Here is a 17,733-nt window from a genome sequence, read left to right as displayed (position 1 = left end):
CCAATCTCTCTTCATAGCTAAAACTCTCCAGCCCAGGCAGCATCCTGGTAAATCTCCTCTGCATCCTTTCCAGTGCTAACACATCCCTCCTACAATGTGGATTCCAGATCAGCACACAATACTCTCGCTGTGGCCTAACCAACGTTTTCCACAGTTCCAGCATAACCTCCCTGCTCTTAAACTCGATGCCTCGGCTAATAAAGGCAAGTATTCCATAAGCCTTCTTAACCACTGTGTCCACCTGCTCTGCTGCTTTAAGGGACCAGTGTACATGCACACCAAGGTCCCTCTGATCTTCGGTGCTTCCTAGGGTCCTGCCGTTTATCATGTATTCCCTTGCCTTGTTTGTCCTGCCCAAGTGCATCACCTCTCACTGATCTGGATTGAACACCATTGCCACTGATCATCTATATGGTCCTCCAATTCAAGTCTATCCTCTTGACTATTTACCACCCCAACAATATCCGTATGATCTATGAACTTACTGATGAACATTCCGATATTAATGTCGAAATCATTTATATAAACCACAAACAGCAAGGGCCCCAACACTGATCCCTGTGGGACCCCACTGGACACAGGCTTCCAGTCAGGAAAACACCCCTCGACCATCACCCTCTGCTTCCTGCCACTCAGCCAATTCTGGATCCGATTTGCCACATTTCCTTGGATCACATGGGCTCCTACCTTCGCTATCAGTCCCCCATGTGGAACCTTATCAAAAGCCTTGCTAAAGACCAGGTAGACTACATCAAATGCATTTCCGTCATCCACTCACCTGGTCACCTCTTTGGAAAATTCAAACAAGTTGGTCAGACATGACCTCCCCTTAACAAAACCATGCTGACTGTTCCCGATTAATCCCCACCTCTCCAGATGCAGATTAACCCTATTTCTCAGAATTGTTTCCAATAGTTTCCCCACCACGGAGGTTAAACTGACTGGCCTGTAGTTTCCTGCTTTATCCCTTCCTCCCTCCTTCAATAATGGTACCACATTGGCTATCCTCCAGTTCTCCAGCACCTCTCCCGTGGACAGTTACACACCCAACAACAAAATTACATGTGCAATTTGCAGGAAGTGTATTTGCCAAGAAATTTATCAACCCACTTATCCTTTGCCTGGCACAAACAGCTTTCATACATGTTATTTCCCTAATCTGTTGCCTTGTTAGTATATTTCTCACTGCAGTAGTTCCACATGCAAGATTTGGAAAGAAGCCAGTTCTTCTGTGGAGGAAGTTGCAAATGCCAGAAACCAAATGGCATCTCGGTGGTGAACTGATATCTTCCAAATTTCGTGTTCAATACCTCTACCTCAGTGCCATCACTTGTTCGAGTCAAATGAGCCCATTTGCTTGACCCAAACTTACATTTTATACAAAATACACGTTCAGTCAAGTGTCGAGAACAAAGAGGTCAGCATTGCACTCAGTTGAACATAATTTAGGAACCGTTATTGTCACAATATGAAGTTACTGTTAAAAGCCCCTAGACGCCACATTCCGGAGCCTGTTCGGGTAAGCCGGTACAGGAATTGAACCCGCGCTGCTGGCCTTGTTCTGCATTACAAACCAGCTGTCTAGCCCTCTAATCTAAACCGGCTTAATCAAAGAGGAAGTGGGTTAATGCAAAAAGGAAATTTATACAAGACCCAATGCCCACAAACCTAACGGTCAAGAGAAAACTTTATGATTTCTCGAATGTAGGTGAGATAGAATAAGGTTCATTCTGCAGCGCACACAATCTCAGGGATTGAAAGCCCAGCGTCGCTAAATGAAGAATCAAGCCGTGAGCACTCTGAAATCCGGCATCATAATGCTGAGTGGAAAACAAGCTGCAATATTTTAGCACCTCGCCTCTGCTCACTACTCACCATATTTAATTTGAGCAATGTCGCCCACTACGATTTCCGCGACCGGGATCTGGATAACCTGACACTTGCGGATCACCGTGAACTTTTGCTCCTGTTCAATGCGACTCTGCAGTCCGCGGAACTGCTTCTCTTTACTCCAGTCATTGAACGCGGTCACCAGCACCACACAGATGACGGAGAGGAGAATAGCTGCACCTTCAATCCAGCCAGCCTCTGCCTCCCCTTCACCCTCCTGATTTGCGACTTCCCCACATACTGCAAGAAAGGTAGACATAATTTGTAGATGTAAAGACCAGACTGAATTTAGTAGCTTACAATTAAGATCCAGTGGCACAATGTGCATCGTAGTTAGAGAAATATGTTCCAGTCTTTCACCTGGTGTTAGTCAGTAGCACATTTTTCTAACTGGGGAAAAAAAATATAACCTTCAATTTATAAATTCTGCATCAAAGCATCTGGTTTATAAATAAATGAGTGATCATCAACCTTGCGCCAAGCTACTTAAATCAAGGACCGAGCAAAAAAACTAGATCAGCTCAAACCAAATTGGGGCATAACCCATCACTGGGCTACGGATTTTAAATGAGACTTTTCTCTGCGCTAACTGATTTCCCCGAGATCCTGTGGAACCTGTAAAACATTAAAAGGATGGAAAACCCAAAGGGTCACATTTCCAATATCAATTATTCCTGCTTCTTAAAGTTGAGAAGAAATATAATGCAATTTTGGAACTGGGTTAAATTTAAAGCAAGTCATTGCCCTCCGTGTGCAGGCCAACAATCCTGGCTCCCCTTTGCACACAGTTGCTCTGATGAGCACGCATGCCAGAGGCTGAATTAATTTACTTACAAGCCATTGTTAGGACTGGACGACCCACCCCCCGACCCCAAAGCATCTTTAAAAATAAGCTGAATGCTCTGGATACTAGAGTCTGAAACAAGAACAGAGGATGCTGGGGAAACTAATTTTGCTCCCTTAAGAAGCTGCGAAATCAGCTCAGTTTTTCCAGCATCCTCTGATCTTTAACGTGCAAACTGGATGCATTTGCAACACCTCGCTGCTCTGGAGTGTCTAATATTTCCTACAGTGCATCATTACCTGGCACCCGAGAACAAACAGCTGTACAACCCCTGGCCACCAACAGAGGTGTGGAAAATCGGAAAGAACAGTCAATGTTAAGACGATTAAAAACTCTTCTCATTGGAGCATATGAACCTATGGATTTACACGCTAATTCTTGGAATTAAAAGTCGTCCCCCCCACCACAATCTTTTAGGTCTTTTAATAGATGTCTGGAATACTTACATTCACTGTCCCCTCCAGGAGGACGGTAAAAGGAAAGGCCCAAAGATATAATGGCTGCGATTTCTAGTATAATTAAAGTTACATCTTGTAGCGCTTCCCATACTAACTGCAGGAATGTTTTTGCCTTTTTGGGTGGTATAAAGTTCTGACCAAACACGAGTTTTCGCTTGTCGAGATCAGTCGGGTTGCCAGACAAACCTGAGAAAGAGAGAGAGGGAAAATAATTATTACCAAAGAAAACAGACGACTTCAGGTGGGAGAGTTTCAAGCAGTCAAGTGTTAATGTACAATCAGACCATTCCCAGTAATAATAATAATACTCTTTATTAGCATCGCAAGTACGCTTACATTAAGACTGCAATGAAGGGTGGACATCCCCTAGTCGCCACACTCCGGCGCCTGTTCGGGTACACTGATGGAGAATTCAGAATGTCCAATTCACCCAACAGCAGATCTTTCGGGGTTTGTGGGGGGAAACCGGAGTACCCGGAGGAAACCCACGCAGACACGGGGAGAGCGTGCAGACTCCGCACAGACAGTGATTCAAGCCAGGAATCAAACCCGGGTCCCTGGCCCTGTGAAGCATCAGTGCTAACCACTGTGCTATCGTGTCGCCCATACCTCGTATTCATTTTCATTAAAGAGATGCCAATGAGAGCAGCATGGCGGTGCAGTGGTTAGCACTGCTGCCTATGGCGCTGATGACCTGGGTTCGATCCGAGCTCTGGGTCACTGTCCATGTGGAATTTGCACATTCTCCCCATGTCTGCGTGGGAACCCAAAGATGTGCAGGGTGGGTAGATTTACCACGCTAAATTGCCCCTTAAGCAGAAAAAAATAATTGGCTACTCTAAATTAAAAAAAAAGAGATGCCAATGGTTCAGATTTCATGGCTAGATGCACATGTTTGCCCTCTGGAATAATGCGGTTTCTAACTGAGCCAAAACATTTTGTCCGCCTTAAATCACTAATGTTTTTAAGCTGGCAGTGAATAGTTTAGAAGTGTATATCCAAAGTGATCAGATGAAATGAAATGAAAATGAAATGAAAAGAAAAATGACCTAACTGTTGTTAGGTAATGCAGCAGCACAGAACTCCAGCGTACAGTCTTGTGGAGGGCTACAATGTGGACTTACTCCCATACAGCGAGTTTCAGACAAAACCATCATCAAGGTACAGAATGGGAAATTTACTCGGTGATGAACGGAAGTCACTGAAGCCAATCCTGGAATATCTCCCTAAACCTTACAACACAATCTAAACAAACCATGGGTTGGTGGGGAAGTTCATTTTGTTAGCCCCTCTTACAGTCACCATCTCTAACCCATTCTAGAGAGACAATATAGGCAATTCAGCATATCAACGCTTTTTCTCCATTCAATATTATTAACCTGCTTGATCTGTCAAACTCAAGTCTTAAATATTTCAATTATTCTCACTTCTCCTGGGGGAAAACAGAACTCCAGATCTCCCACCAGCATGTTTATGTGAATCTCACTCATTTTGGATTTACCAAAATTGACAACTAGGAGAAACTTTTATTTTTTCCCCCCTAAATACAAAGAACAATCTTTCCAGCTCCCAGCTTTAGAACTCAAAAGTAATCGGCTTGATTCATGAACAGATTCCGTGGGACTAACACGGTCGTGGCAGGGGACATTAGCACACCACTAAACCAAATCTAAAAACAGCCGGGGTTTTCCATTAACATTTCGACAGTTAAGCACCAAAAATAGTTTTGGTTGATCCAGTAAACAGATCGGACTGAGACAATATCCCAGAATGCCTTGTTTGAGGATGCAGGCATACTGGTGATAAGCAAATAGAAATCAATGCAACAAATTCTCATTTGACAAACACAGTCTAGCCAATAGCTCAGAAAGAAATGGGTCAAAGTCTTTCCCATCGCCGAGAAAATCCACCTGAGGCAGTGGCGAAAAAGTAGCATGTGTTTGTTTGGTTGAAGATGCACAATATTTTTTGAACAAATGCCGTGCTGGTGGAGATGAAACCGTCACACAAGCTGTCTCTCCTCCCCCGAAGACAGTGCAATATTTAATCTCGCCTTGCAAAAAAAAAAAAAAATTAAGATTCACAGCTCCAGTGAATGTTTTAGCTGTGCACGTGTTCCAGGCTGAGACCATTTTACAATTCAAAAATGCTACAGTACAAGACGCAAAAATAAAACTTTTTAAAACAGGTTTCATTGCAAACTTTAGGGCATAGCGCATCTGCATGTGGAGGAGCATCTCCCAAGTTCAACACTGCTACAGGCTGGAAACATTTTAGGCTGATACGATTGAGCGACGTGAGGAAAGAGTAGGATGTGACGCAGCCCATCTAGTCCCTCAAATGTTTAGAAACAAACTCAGCCCACACAAGCCATGTCTGCTTGCTTCCTGCCGTGGCACGGAACTTACAATGCCACCCCCACTCGCTATGCTGAAACAGGCAGGCAATCTGTCTATTCATTTCCACTGCCGCCAAAGCATCAGAACACCTAAATCCAATAAAAAGTTTATGAGGTACACAGGCTGTACTGTATACGACCATAGAGGGATACAGGTTGAGTATCCTTTAGACCATAAGACATAGCCCATCGAGTCTGCTCCGCCATTCAATCATGGCAGATATTTTCTCATCCCCATTCTTCTGCCTTCTCCCCATAACCCCTGATCCCCTTATTAATCATGAACCTATCTATCTCTGTCTTAAAGACACTCAGTGAATTGGCCTCCACACCCTTCTGCGGCAAAGAGTTCCACAGGTTCACCACCCTCTGGCTGAAGGAATTCCTCCTCATCTCTGTTTTAAAGGATCATCCCTTTAGTCTGAGATGGTGTCCTCTGGTTCTAGTTTTTCCTACAAGTGGAAACATCCTCTCCACGTCCACTCTATCCAGGCCTCGCAGTATCTTGTAGATATATTCCCCCTCATCTTTCTAAACTCCAACGAGTACAGATCCAGAGTCCTCAAATGTTCCTCATTCAAGCTCTTCATTCCAGGGATAATTCTTGTGAACCTCCTCTGGACCCTTTCCAAGGCCAGCACATCCTTCCTTAGATACAGAGCCCAAAACTGCTCCCAATGGGGTCTGACCAGAGCCTTGTACAGCCTCTGAAGTACATCTCTAGTACATCCCTGCCTGACACTCCTGGGACTGATTGTGTTTCGGGACTAGGATATTTTTGGCTATTAGTTGCTTAGTTGGGATGAGTAAGCGGTGACTTGCGGAAATCTTGCTAGTAATGAGTCGGAGAAAATATTTAGTGCCTCGGAGGAAAACGTTAACGAGTTGGTGAATGAAGGAAAGCGACCTCTGGAAGACCAGACTAGGCAGGCATACCTGGCACTTTCAAAGACTTGCCGATTCCATTTCATTTCCGAGGGGCAGCATTTCCTTGGTTGATAGGGTTTGAATCAGGGATCAGGAGCAAAAACCCTCACTGCAGCTGGACACGAGGTGGGGCAAACAGCTAGATTTCTTGCTCTAACAAAGCGTGGTTTTTGGAGGTGTTCGGTGTTTGGGTTTACGGGTGCTTGAAATCTCTATCTGTAATCTGACTGAAAGATTCCACACAAAGTCATTCATAGGAAAATGTACAGAAAATCTCTTTTAAAAAAAAAACAACAACCCTCCTTCTATTTGAACCTAATCAACGATCAATTCTGATTATGCAGGAATTACTCCCTCAAGTTCAAGTGTTAGAAAAAGGCCAACCAAATAACTTACCCATTTAAAAAGAAAAACTGACATTTTATTGGTTCCCAAAATATTTAATTCATAAAATGTATAAAATGTGGGGCAGCACGATAGCACAGAGGGTTAGCACTATTGCCTCACAGCTCCAGGGTCCCGGGTTCGATTCCCGGCTTGGGTCACTGTCTGTGCGGAGTCTGCACGTTCTCCCCGTGTCTGCGTGGGTTTCCTCCGGGTGCTCCGGTTTCCTCCCACAAGTCCCGAAAGACGTGCTGTTAGGTAATTTGGACATTCTGAATTCACCCTCAGTGTACCCGAGTGTGGAGACTAGGAGCTTTTCACAGTTAACTGCAATGCGGTGTTAATGTAATCTTACTTGTGACAATAATGATTTTTATTATAAAAGTAAATTACATGACTGCTCCCATTTGAAGTTTTAGCATTACATAAGATGCAAATCAAATCGGTTTCTTCAATACTATCTGTTACTTACTACATCGATTGGGCTCAAATAGAAGGGGATCTTTAAAAAAAAAAATTTGTTGATTTTTCCACCAATAACTCGGAGGAGTATTCTTCATCCATAAATCTGAAAACTGAACACATACAAAAACTGTGCTCTATTGACCTTTAACATGGGAGGTCCCTGACCCGAGCCAACATGAATTAGCGAATTTGGCGTAAGCTGCTCTTACGTTGTGCCAACACTCGTGTACGATTTTGAGACTCCAAGCAAGCTTACTTTTAAGTGAGGGCGTACAAAACTAATGTTGCAAGAGGGTGAAGTACTGCTGTGGGACTTGAACAAAAGCCAACGCAGCAATAATCACCCGAGACCCGCAGGTCGATCTCTCCTCAATTTTACTGAGGTTCCTGACAAAGTTCCTATGTTTTATTGCTTTATGCCATGGATACCCAGCAGGTGAAACGGATTACTCACTCAAAAAATAAAAGGCAAATGGTGTAAATGGAAGTGAGAAGTTATAGAAATGTTCAGTACACAAAGAGTTAATGTCGTGTTACAATTAACCACTAGATGGAGCTAGAAGCAGTACTATATGAAGCACTGACTCTCAGGCTTCTGGGAGAGGGAAGGCAGGAGTAGAGTGCATAGGAGAGATCTAGAGGAGATAGAGTACAGTGAGAGTTAGAATGTAGAGACTAGTGTTTGTAGAGTGTAGGTTACTATAATTATTGTTTGCTATAGGAGTTTAATTTAAGTCGTGGAAATAAAAGTTAGCTTTGTTAATGAACTTAGCTTCGGTGTGGTCTTTGTGAAGACAACGACATCCACCCTGAGATCAGAATCACAAAGAACACCACAGGAAGCACCAGTTTCACCACAACGGCAGTGCCACCTTTTCAAATCCGAGTATGGTTTTGTCCTGCGGACCAATTCAAAAAGGTGAAAAACCACCTTCCTCTGGTTATGCATTTTGGAAGGTCTAATACAGGTAGGGAATATACAGTGAATGGTAGAACCCTCAAACGTATTGACAGTCACAGAGATCTTGGTGTACAGGTTCACAGATCACTGAAAGGGGCAACACAGGTGGAGAAGGTAGTCAAGAAGGCATACGGCATGCTTGCCTTCATTGGCCAGGGCATTGAGTATAAAAATTGGCAAGTCATGTTGCAGCTGTGTAGAACCTTAGTTAGGCCACACTTGGGAGTATAGTGTTCAATTCTGGTCGCCACACTACCAGTAGGATGTGGAGGCTTTGGAAAGGGTGCAGAAGAGATTTACCAGGATGTTACCTGGTATGGAGGGCATTAGCTACGAGGAGAGGTTGAATAAACTCTGTTTGTTCTCACTGGAACGGAGGTTGAGGAGCGATAGAGGTCTACAAAATTATGAGGAGCATAGACAGAGTGGATAGTCAGAAGCTTTTCCCCAGGGTAGAGAGGTCAATTACTAAGGGGCATAGGTTTAAGTGCGAGGGGCAAGGTTTAGAGGAGATGTACGAGGCAAGTTTTTTTTTTTTTTTTTTTATACACAGAGGGTAGTGGGTGCCTGGAACTCGCTGCCGGAAGAGGTAGTGGAAGTAGGGACGATAGTGATGTTTAAGGGGCATCTTGACAAATACCGTTTTAAAGATTTATTAATAGGGTGGGAATAGAGGGATACGGACCCCGGAAGTGTAGAAAATTTTAGTTTAGCCGGGCAGCATGGTCGGCGCAGGCTTGGAGGGCCGAGGGGCCTGGTCCTGTGCTGAACTTTTATTTGTTCTTTGTTCTTTATGTTGCAACACAAAGCCTGTCCCGACATGGGAAATCACAGGAATCGTTCTCAACATAAACACGAGCCACTGAAAACTGATCCAGTTGTGCACCCACCTTTAAATTTTGTCTCAGTAAAAATGGATACGATGGCTATCTCCTTTGTTTGTATAGCGCCTTTAAAATAATAAAATATTTCAAGGCACTTTACAGGAGAATGATGCACTTATTGAGTATCAGCACCATTCCTGTGGTACCTGCTGATGACTGCTTTATTTAGAATTAAAAACGATTACTTTAGGAATGTAGAAACATGGAATTGGCCATTGAACCTCTTGCGCCTGTATACTATTCAATGAGATCATGGCTAATCGGTGACCTTTTTCCATACACCCATCTTTGCCCCATATCTTAGGTAAATGGAACAATATAAATCTCAGATTTAAGATCAAAACATCGACTCAAAATCAAATGCTTTTACTATCAAGTGCGACATTGAGTTTAAAATGCTAATGCAAATGTGCAGTGAGAGAAGCAAACATGCGTCAATGGAACTATAAACTAGGCCACCTCTTTAAAAAGCATCCAATCTTAATAATTTCCAGCAATTAGTCCAGAAGTGTTAGGTAAATATTGAGAGCTGACATTATTGTCACAGGACAAAAACACCACGGTTACTTTGCTACGCAATTGAAATCAAAGTGAACATTTCTACCTTGAAAGGGAAATGTATTCTTTAAAACGGTTCTCACGAAGAGAGAGACTTCATGCATGCAAAACAGATTTCTGGTGCCTTTTGGAAGACTTTCAACTGAAGAGCTTGAATCTCGAGCAGGTTAAATTAGAAGGTTAAGCTCCTGTAAACTGTTGCTAGAGGTTTTTTTTTTTAAAACAGCACTATATAAGATTTGACCAATATCTTTGTTTCTGCAAATTGTTTAAGTGCAAAATAAGTTCAGAGTTTTGAAATTTTCAATTTCAGAGATTGATAAAATATGGAGGATAGAGGTACTTCACCCTGTTACCAGACTCCTAAACGATCCTCTAATGGACTGATCTGATCTCTTCACATCTTCTCTACAGAGTAGTACTACACTCCTGTGTGCTTCATCTGATGCCTATGTCTATGTATTTACATTGTGTATTTTATGTTTGCCCTATTATGTATTTTCTTTTCATGTACGGAATGATCTATCTGAGCTGCACGCAGAACAATACCTTTCACTTTACCTTGGTACACGTGACAACAAACAAAGCCACTCCAATCCAATCATGCAGGTACAGCAAGTAATTAGGAAGGGCAACAGTATGTTGGCCTTTCTCGCAAGGGCATTCTTGTACATGTGTAAAGATGTCATGCTGTAACTGTCTGGAGCCTTGGTGAGACAGCGCATGGTGTATTGTGTTTTGGCCTCCTCATCGCAGAAACGTTAGCGTCCTTTAAGATTTATTTAGATAGACACATGAACAGACGGGGTTATAGAAGAATACAGGCGGTTGGTCTCGATAGGACATCTGATCGTCGCAGGCTTGGAGGGCCGAAGGGCCTGTTCCTGTGCTGTGCTTCCTACATTTTAAGATGTCTCGTTGTTTGTTCTTGACTTCCCTTTCAGAGGAAATACTTTCTTGGTATCCATCCCAACTCCCGTGGACATTTTAAACATCTCAAACTGCTATCAAAGGGAATTATTCAAATTTATGCAAACTGTTCTCAACCTAATCTCAAATATGGAATTAGTTTAAGGAGTTACCTGGGATAAGGCCATGGCTACACTTTACAAAGGAGTACTTCAAAAGCATTAACAAAAGTGTACCATGCTTCTGTTAAGCATTCTCAACATTTTTATCTCAATGGATGGCCACTTGACTGGAAACATTTTGGAAGATTGCCAAAGCTGGGCAATTAAACATGAATGTTGGTCACTCACCTATATTTCTCCCCCATCAAATACTGCTCAACACACTCATTTTAAAAATTTTTATAAAGCTTTCCCAGAAGAAGGAAGGAAAAAAATGGTTTTAAAGGATAAAATCATAATTAGGTCAAACACTACAGAATAGCGTTACAATTTGGTTTGAGACATTAAAGTAAATAGTGCACTTACGAAGTTTAGGATCAACAGGTGACAAAAGTGAAAAATAATCTCAGTAACAGTAAAGTAGAAAGTTGTACCTGCTGTTAAGAGTACAATGCCTGCCAAAGAATTCACACATACGATTGAGCACTTGGTTCTCTAGTTATATTTCAGCCAGTGGGACTTGTTACGGGTTATTTTCTGATCAATACAACAGCAACATTTCTTTTGGCTTTATGAGAATTCCCTTTGACCTCAAGTCTGGTCGGTGTTGCACCTTGGCTGGAGTGTAACAATAAAAACATTGATCACACCGCTCAGCGGGTCACCAGATCTCAGGGTGGTATAAATAGGCTCGAGGGGCTGGGCTATTTCACATTATTGATATGCCAAAGCAAGTCTCTATCTTGAGGATGCTCTGAATTTACCAAGTTAAAGGCACGAGATGCGCAGATGAACGGGGCAGATTAATAACGCAATCTTTACAAGCATCGCCACAAATCATCGACTGAATTCAGGATCATTCCGAATGATTTCAGCTGCAGCGATTAGAAAATCAACTAGTTTCTAAATATAGTACGTAAATAACGGCCAATCTCCACCTCGCAGATCGTCTTGCAGTCGGTTTCATTGTCTGATTTGTAAACTGGCTCCATTTGCTTCTTGCCCAGCAACTAAGAGGCGTTTAATCCACTTAAATCCTATTTGGAAAGTCAGCTGCCAAATCTTAACCATTGAATCAGTGAATTGACTCAATTTGCCTTTCCGATTACAGCTGCAAGGTCGGAGCTCTTGCCGTTCATGGCCTGACATTTGCCAGCAGTTCTCAGTTTGCCAATACCAACACCCGGCACGGACTACTTGCAGCTTGTGCATGTCACAGGAAAGCTAGTCAGGTTAACAGAAAGATTAGGCACTTGCGCCTCTGCTTTATAACATACATCGTCAATTCACAAGGCTGTGGAGTAACGTTGAACGTCAATTTTGCAACTGGCATGTCATTAGAAAAGTGTATGTTAAGCAAAATTTAAAAACTGTACAGTACTGGGAAAACTGAGTCTTTAAAACAGAACAAGCCCGTGGGGTTTATTAACACCGTGGTTGCGGGTGTGTACAGCCTGTTCAGAGGATGGTTGATAAGCAGGTGTCAGAGCTTTTAAAAGATTGTATTTGTGAGGGTATGGTTTACTCAGGTGTACAAGGTGGAATAGGTAAGGAGGTTAAGCTCTTAAGGGATACAGGAGAAAGTCAATCTTTAATGGTCAGAGATAAGGAGATACATAGTTCAATAGGAGTATTACCAGTAAAGGTGGTAATATGTGGGATTAAAGGTGAAATCAGTAGCATTCCATTATGTACAATAAAGTTAGAGAATCCAGTGAAAAGTTGTAGGAGTAATAGAGAAATTACCTTTCTCAGGAGGAAGTATGTCCTGGGTATTGATATATCTGGATTACAGATGGACATGATGCCTAACCGATAGTTGAAAAACCGATGGAAAGTCTAATTGAGGTTTTGCAAGAAACAACAAGATCACAAAGCCACAAGTTGAGACAGGAGGACAATTCTTTTTAAAAAAAATAGTTTTAGTCAACATTTTTGATAAATACATAATAAAACAGTAAAACAAATAATAATAATCTTTATTAGTGTCACAAGTAGGCTTACATTAACACTGCAATGAAGTTGCTGTGATAATCCCCGATCGCCACACTCCGGCGCCTGTTCGGGTACACTGAGGGAGAATTCAGAATGTCCAATTCACCTAACAGCACGTCTTTCGGGACTTGTGGGAGGAAACCGGAGCACCCGGAGGAAACCCACGCAGACACAGGAAGAACGTGCAGACTCCACACAGACAGTGACCCAGGCCGGGAATCGAACCTGGGACCCAGACACTGTGAAGCAACAATGTTAGCCACTGCTACCGTGCCACCCAATTATTAAAATTAATAAAAGCAACAGAAGCCACACTCTCAATCCCCCCCCCCTCCATAACAGCTGACCATGACCAGCTCTTTAAAGTATACAATAAAAGGCTGCCATTGTTTGTTGTTCAATTTTGAACCGTTCAATAGCCCCCTCACTTGACTTTCTTGAGGTGCAAAATCTCCGTGAGATCACCCAGCCATACAGAGGCACTGGGTGGAGAAGCTGAACTCCACTCCAACAGAATCCGCCTGCAAGGCAAAGGCCAGAACATCGCCGCCCCCGCTCCCAACAGGTCTGACACCCCAAATATGGCTCCAATTCAATTTGCAGAATCGCCGACATGGTGCTAAAGGAGGCCCAGAATCTCACGAGCTCAGGACATGACCAGAACATGTGCACATGGTTGGCTGGGCCCCTTCCACAACGCTCACACTGCATTAGCCCGAGTCTCGCACACGAAGATGTAGCATTCACCCTCCTCACCTCAGTGCCTCACACCACACTCCATCATCCAATTCTGCCCCCAGCTCTTCCTCCCACTTGGTCTTAACCCCCTCCAGCGATGATATCCTCCACCAGGATCCTGCCATAAATCCCCCAAGTACTCCCCTCTCCGTCCCCACAAGTGACAACACCCCCTCCAACAACAGGGATGGCGGCCCTACCAGGAATGTCAGGAAAATCCTCCTCGCGGTTACGATCCTGAAAATATCTAAAGGTTCTTGACTGCGAAAATCCACATTTCTCTGACAACTCCTCCAAGCTCGCAAATTGGCCCTCTAAAAGCAAACCCCTCATTCCTTCCACCCTCTAAATTTGGCATCGAACCTCGCCGGCTCAAACATGTGGTTCACACAAATCGGCACCAACTTCGAGCTGCCCTTGATTTAAAGTGTTGCCGAAATTGTCTCCATATTCTCAAAGTGGAAACCGCCACAGGGTTACCCGAATACGTCCCTGGGGAAAATGGAAATGAGGCCGTCACCAATGCCCTCAACCCCAACCCCTTACACAACGCTGACTCCACCTGCACCCACACTGCCTCCTGACCCCCACACCAGGCCAACAGCCTTGTCCGCATTCGCTGGCCAATAGTAATATATCAAAGTCGGCATCGCCAAACCCCTGACTGCCGGTCCCTCTGGAGAACGGTTTTCCGAATCCTTGCTACCTTGCCTGCCCAGATGAAGGATGAATCAATCTCCCCACACCCACAAAGAACGCTTTCGGCAAAACAAGCAGGCAAACACTGGAATAGAAACATAAACCTCGGTAGAATATTCACCTTCACTGATTGGACTCGGCCCGCCAAAGACAGAGGGAGGCGATTCCACCTCTAACTCGGCTTTAACCCTACTCACCAGGCTCGTAAAGTTCAACTTATGAATCCGGGCCCAATTCGGAGCTACCTGCCCCCCTAAATACCTGAAGTGAGTGTCCATTAAGTGGAATGGCAACACCCACAGATCGGCTCCCTTCCCGAAAAACACTCACTTTTCTCCAAATTAGGAAAGCGGCAAACCATTTCAACAGCCCCATTCTATCCTCCATTCTGCAGACCAGTTACGGGACGTACAAAAGCAGATCAGGGTACAGGGACACTCTTGTGCTCTACAACTCTCACTATCCCCCTCCACTATACAAATTCCTCAGGGCACAGGTTCAGTTGCCAAGGTGAAAAGGAGAGGGGACATAGGGCACCTGTCTCAATCCCCCGTGTAGCTGAAAATATCTCAATCTACGCTGATCATGCAGACAGGAGCCTTAGGCGTCTTACGCAGTACTGAGATCCACGCCACAAATTTGGGCCCTATTTCAAATTGTTCCAGCACCGCATACAAATAGCCTCACTCTACCCTACTAAAAGCTTTCTCTGCATCCAAAGCCACAATAACTTGCTGTCTCCACTCCCCCCACCCCACCCCCGAATGGGATAGTACCACCTTTAACAGCTGCCGCACATTAGAGCAGAAAAGCCTTCCTATACAAACCCTGTCTGCTCTTCCCCAACAACCCGAGGGAGACACTCCCCCAAACTCAGCGCCAGTACCTTGGCCAAGATCTTAGCGTCCACGTTCAGTAAGGAAATCTGTCAGTATGATCCGCAATCCACCGGGTCCTTATCTTTCTTTGTTAGAAGCGAAATGGACGACTGCATCGTGCCCGGAAGAGTCCCCCGTACCTCAAATTAATCCTCAAGCATCTTTACCAACAACAGTATTAGCCGGTCAGTAAATGTTTTATAATTCCACCAGGAACCCATCTGTCCTGGCGCCTTATCAGTCTGCACTTTTCCTATCGTTGTCCAAATCTCCTCAACCCCCACCTAGTGGCTCCTCCATCCCTTCCCAATCCTCCTCCACTGTAGGACACTCCGATCCCTCCAGAAACTCTACCATATCCGACTCATCCCCAGCCGGCTCCGACCAAGCAACCTTTGGTCAAAAAGCCTCGAACGTCCCATTCGCTTTGCCCGGCGCAGGTACTAATCCACCTCCCATATCCTGAACTGGAACGATCTCTCAGGAGGCCGCCTGCCGCCTCAGCTGGCCAACCAAAAGATGACTGGCCTTCGCCCCGTATTCGTACATTACGCCCTTTGAACGCCGCAGCTGGTGTACCGACCCATCAGTGGACAAGTCAAACTGTGTCTGCAGTTTCTTCCTGCTAACCAGGTGCTCGGAGGTGGGATCCTCCGAATATTTGCCATCTACCTCCAAGATCTCACCTATCAACCGGTGACGTTCCTCCCTTGCCTCCCTATCTACCTGCGCCTTATGCAAGATTACCTCTCTTCTCACCGCCTCCCACACCACCAATGTTGAGACCTCCCCATTCTTGTTAAAACCCACATATTCGGCAATCTCCCGTACCAACTTCACACAGAATCACAGATCCATCAACGGCCCCACATTCAAACCTCTCGCTGGCCCCCTCTCCAACACCACATCCTATAGGTGCGGACATGATCCGAGATAACAATCGCGGAATAGTCTGCTTTCCTCACCTCCGGCAACAAAGATCACCCCTATATAAAGTAATCGAACCGCGAGTGTGCATTATGTACTGGTGAAAATGGAGAACAGTGCATCATCCATCGACTGCTTGAGGGTCTCCAGCATCACCCCACCTTGCCGTTCAAAGTGTTTATTGAACTGCCTTTCGAATTCAGCCGCCATCACCTCCGCCAGCTTATCCACCATAAGAGATGCGACCCCACTCGACCAGTCTTCCTCCGTCATCGTCCCTCCCAATGGACTCCACACCTTGCTCGATTCTGCAGGAGGAATAACGTTCACACCCTTCTCCCCAATATTCCTTCTTAGTTTTTTTGACATCCTTTGGCAAACAGCTCTCAACTGGGACAAGTCTGTACCAAAGTTATCCTCGGAAACCAGGTAAAAAGGACTCTAGCGGTAGCTACCTAATGTGCGACCTCCTCCTACATGTCGCCACCGGAAGTCCAGGAGGAGGAGAATTCAAGGAGTAAAGATAGGGAGGCTGAGGTTCAGTTATCGAAAAAAAACCTTTGACCAGATGGTTGGGAAAGAACAAGAGCAGATGGAGGTTGAAGTGGAAAACTTTAGTTCAGAAAAGTTGGCAAATTACAACAGAAGTCATGTGTACCGAGGTACAGTGAAAAGTATTGTTCTGCGTACAGTCCAGGCAGATCGTTCCAAACATAAATACAGAGAACAGACCATAATAATTAATAATTATAGTACATAGTGATAATAGTTAGAAAAAGATGTAGGAGGGCAGCACGGTGGCACAGTGGTTAGCATTGCTGCCTACGACACGGAGGACCCGGGTTCGAATCCTGGCCCTGGGTCACTGTCCGTGTGGAGTTTGCACGTTCTCCCCGTGTCTGTGCGGGTTTTGCCCGCACAACCCAAAGATGTGCAGGCTAGGTGGATTGGCCTGATCAGAGTGGCCCTTAATTGGAAAAAATAATTGGGTCCTCTTAGATATTTTTTTTTTTATAAATAAAAAAAATAAAAAGATGTCGGAAGAGGATCTGCAGGGGAGAGCTCACAGAGTCGCCACACTCTGGCGCCATAATGTTAAGATCATGGTGAGGACCTAAGTCCTGAGGATTTTGATAAAGGAATTCCATTGGCATTTAGGTATGCACCTAATGAATCAACAAAATTCAGTTTGCTCAAATTGATTTTTGGCCATGAGGTAAGAGGACCATTTAAATTGATTAAGGAGAAATTGGTGAGTCAGAGTTCTGAGACTACAATTTTGGACTATATGCCAAACATTCGGGAGAGCGTAACTAGAGCTGAGGAGTTGGCTACAAAGCATTTAATATTGTCACAGCATGTGATGAAAAATGTGGCGGATAAGAAATTAAAAACTTGTAGTTTTGTTAGTGGGGAGAAAGTATTAGTATTATCAGTGATAGCTGAACCATTAAAAGCAATATTTAGTGCACCTTGAAAGGAAATTGAGTAGGTGAATTATTTGATATAAACGCCAGATAGAAGGAAAAATGTTAATATGCTCAAAAGATATTTTGATAAGAAATTTGGATACGTTACGGCGTTATCTCCCAGAAGAAAATCAGAGTGATCGGAAAGAGTTATTTCAGTCACAGAGCTATATCTGGGATCAAACTAG

The 17,733-nt window shown here is 44.1% G+C and overlaps 1 protein-coding gene across 5 annotated transcripts in view; it reads right to left on the bottom strand.

Annotated features, from left to right (window-relative positions):
* Nucleotides 1-17,733, bottom strand: part of LOC140393675 (plasma membrane calcium-transporting ATPase 1-like) — a 182,490-nt gene that overhangs the window by 99,286 nt on the left and 65,471 nt on the right. For all 5 annotated transcript variants that reach the window (XM_072479964.1, XM_072479963.1, XM_072479961.1 and 2 more), the window contains exons 3-4: nucleotides 3,181-3,378; nucleotides 1,876-2,130 (exon numbers count right to left, since the gene is read on the bottom strand). In XM_072479964.1, coding sequence (XP_072336065.1) covers nucleotides 1,876-2,130; nucleotides 3,181-3,378 — 453 coding nt within the window. The remainder of the gene's footprint in view (nucleotides 1-1,875; nucleotides 2,131-3,180; nucleotides 3,379-17,733) is intronic.

The sequence above is a fragment of the Scyliorhinus torazame genome, chromosome 17 (genome assembly GCF_047496885.1).
Source record: "Scyliorhinus torazame isolate Kashiwa2021f chromosome 17, sScyTor2.1, whole genome shotgun sequence".
Classification (NCBI taxonomy): Eukaryota; Metazoa; Chordata; class Chondrichthyes; order Carcharhiniformes; family Scyliorhinidae; genus Scyliorhinus; species Scyliorhinus torazame.
The sequence above is the reverse complement of the archived record's forward strand: the minus strand, read 5'-3'. Positions and strand labels throughout refer to the sequence as shown.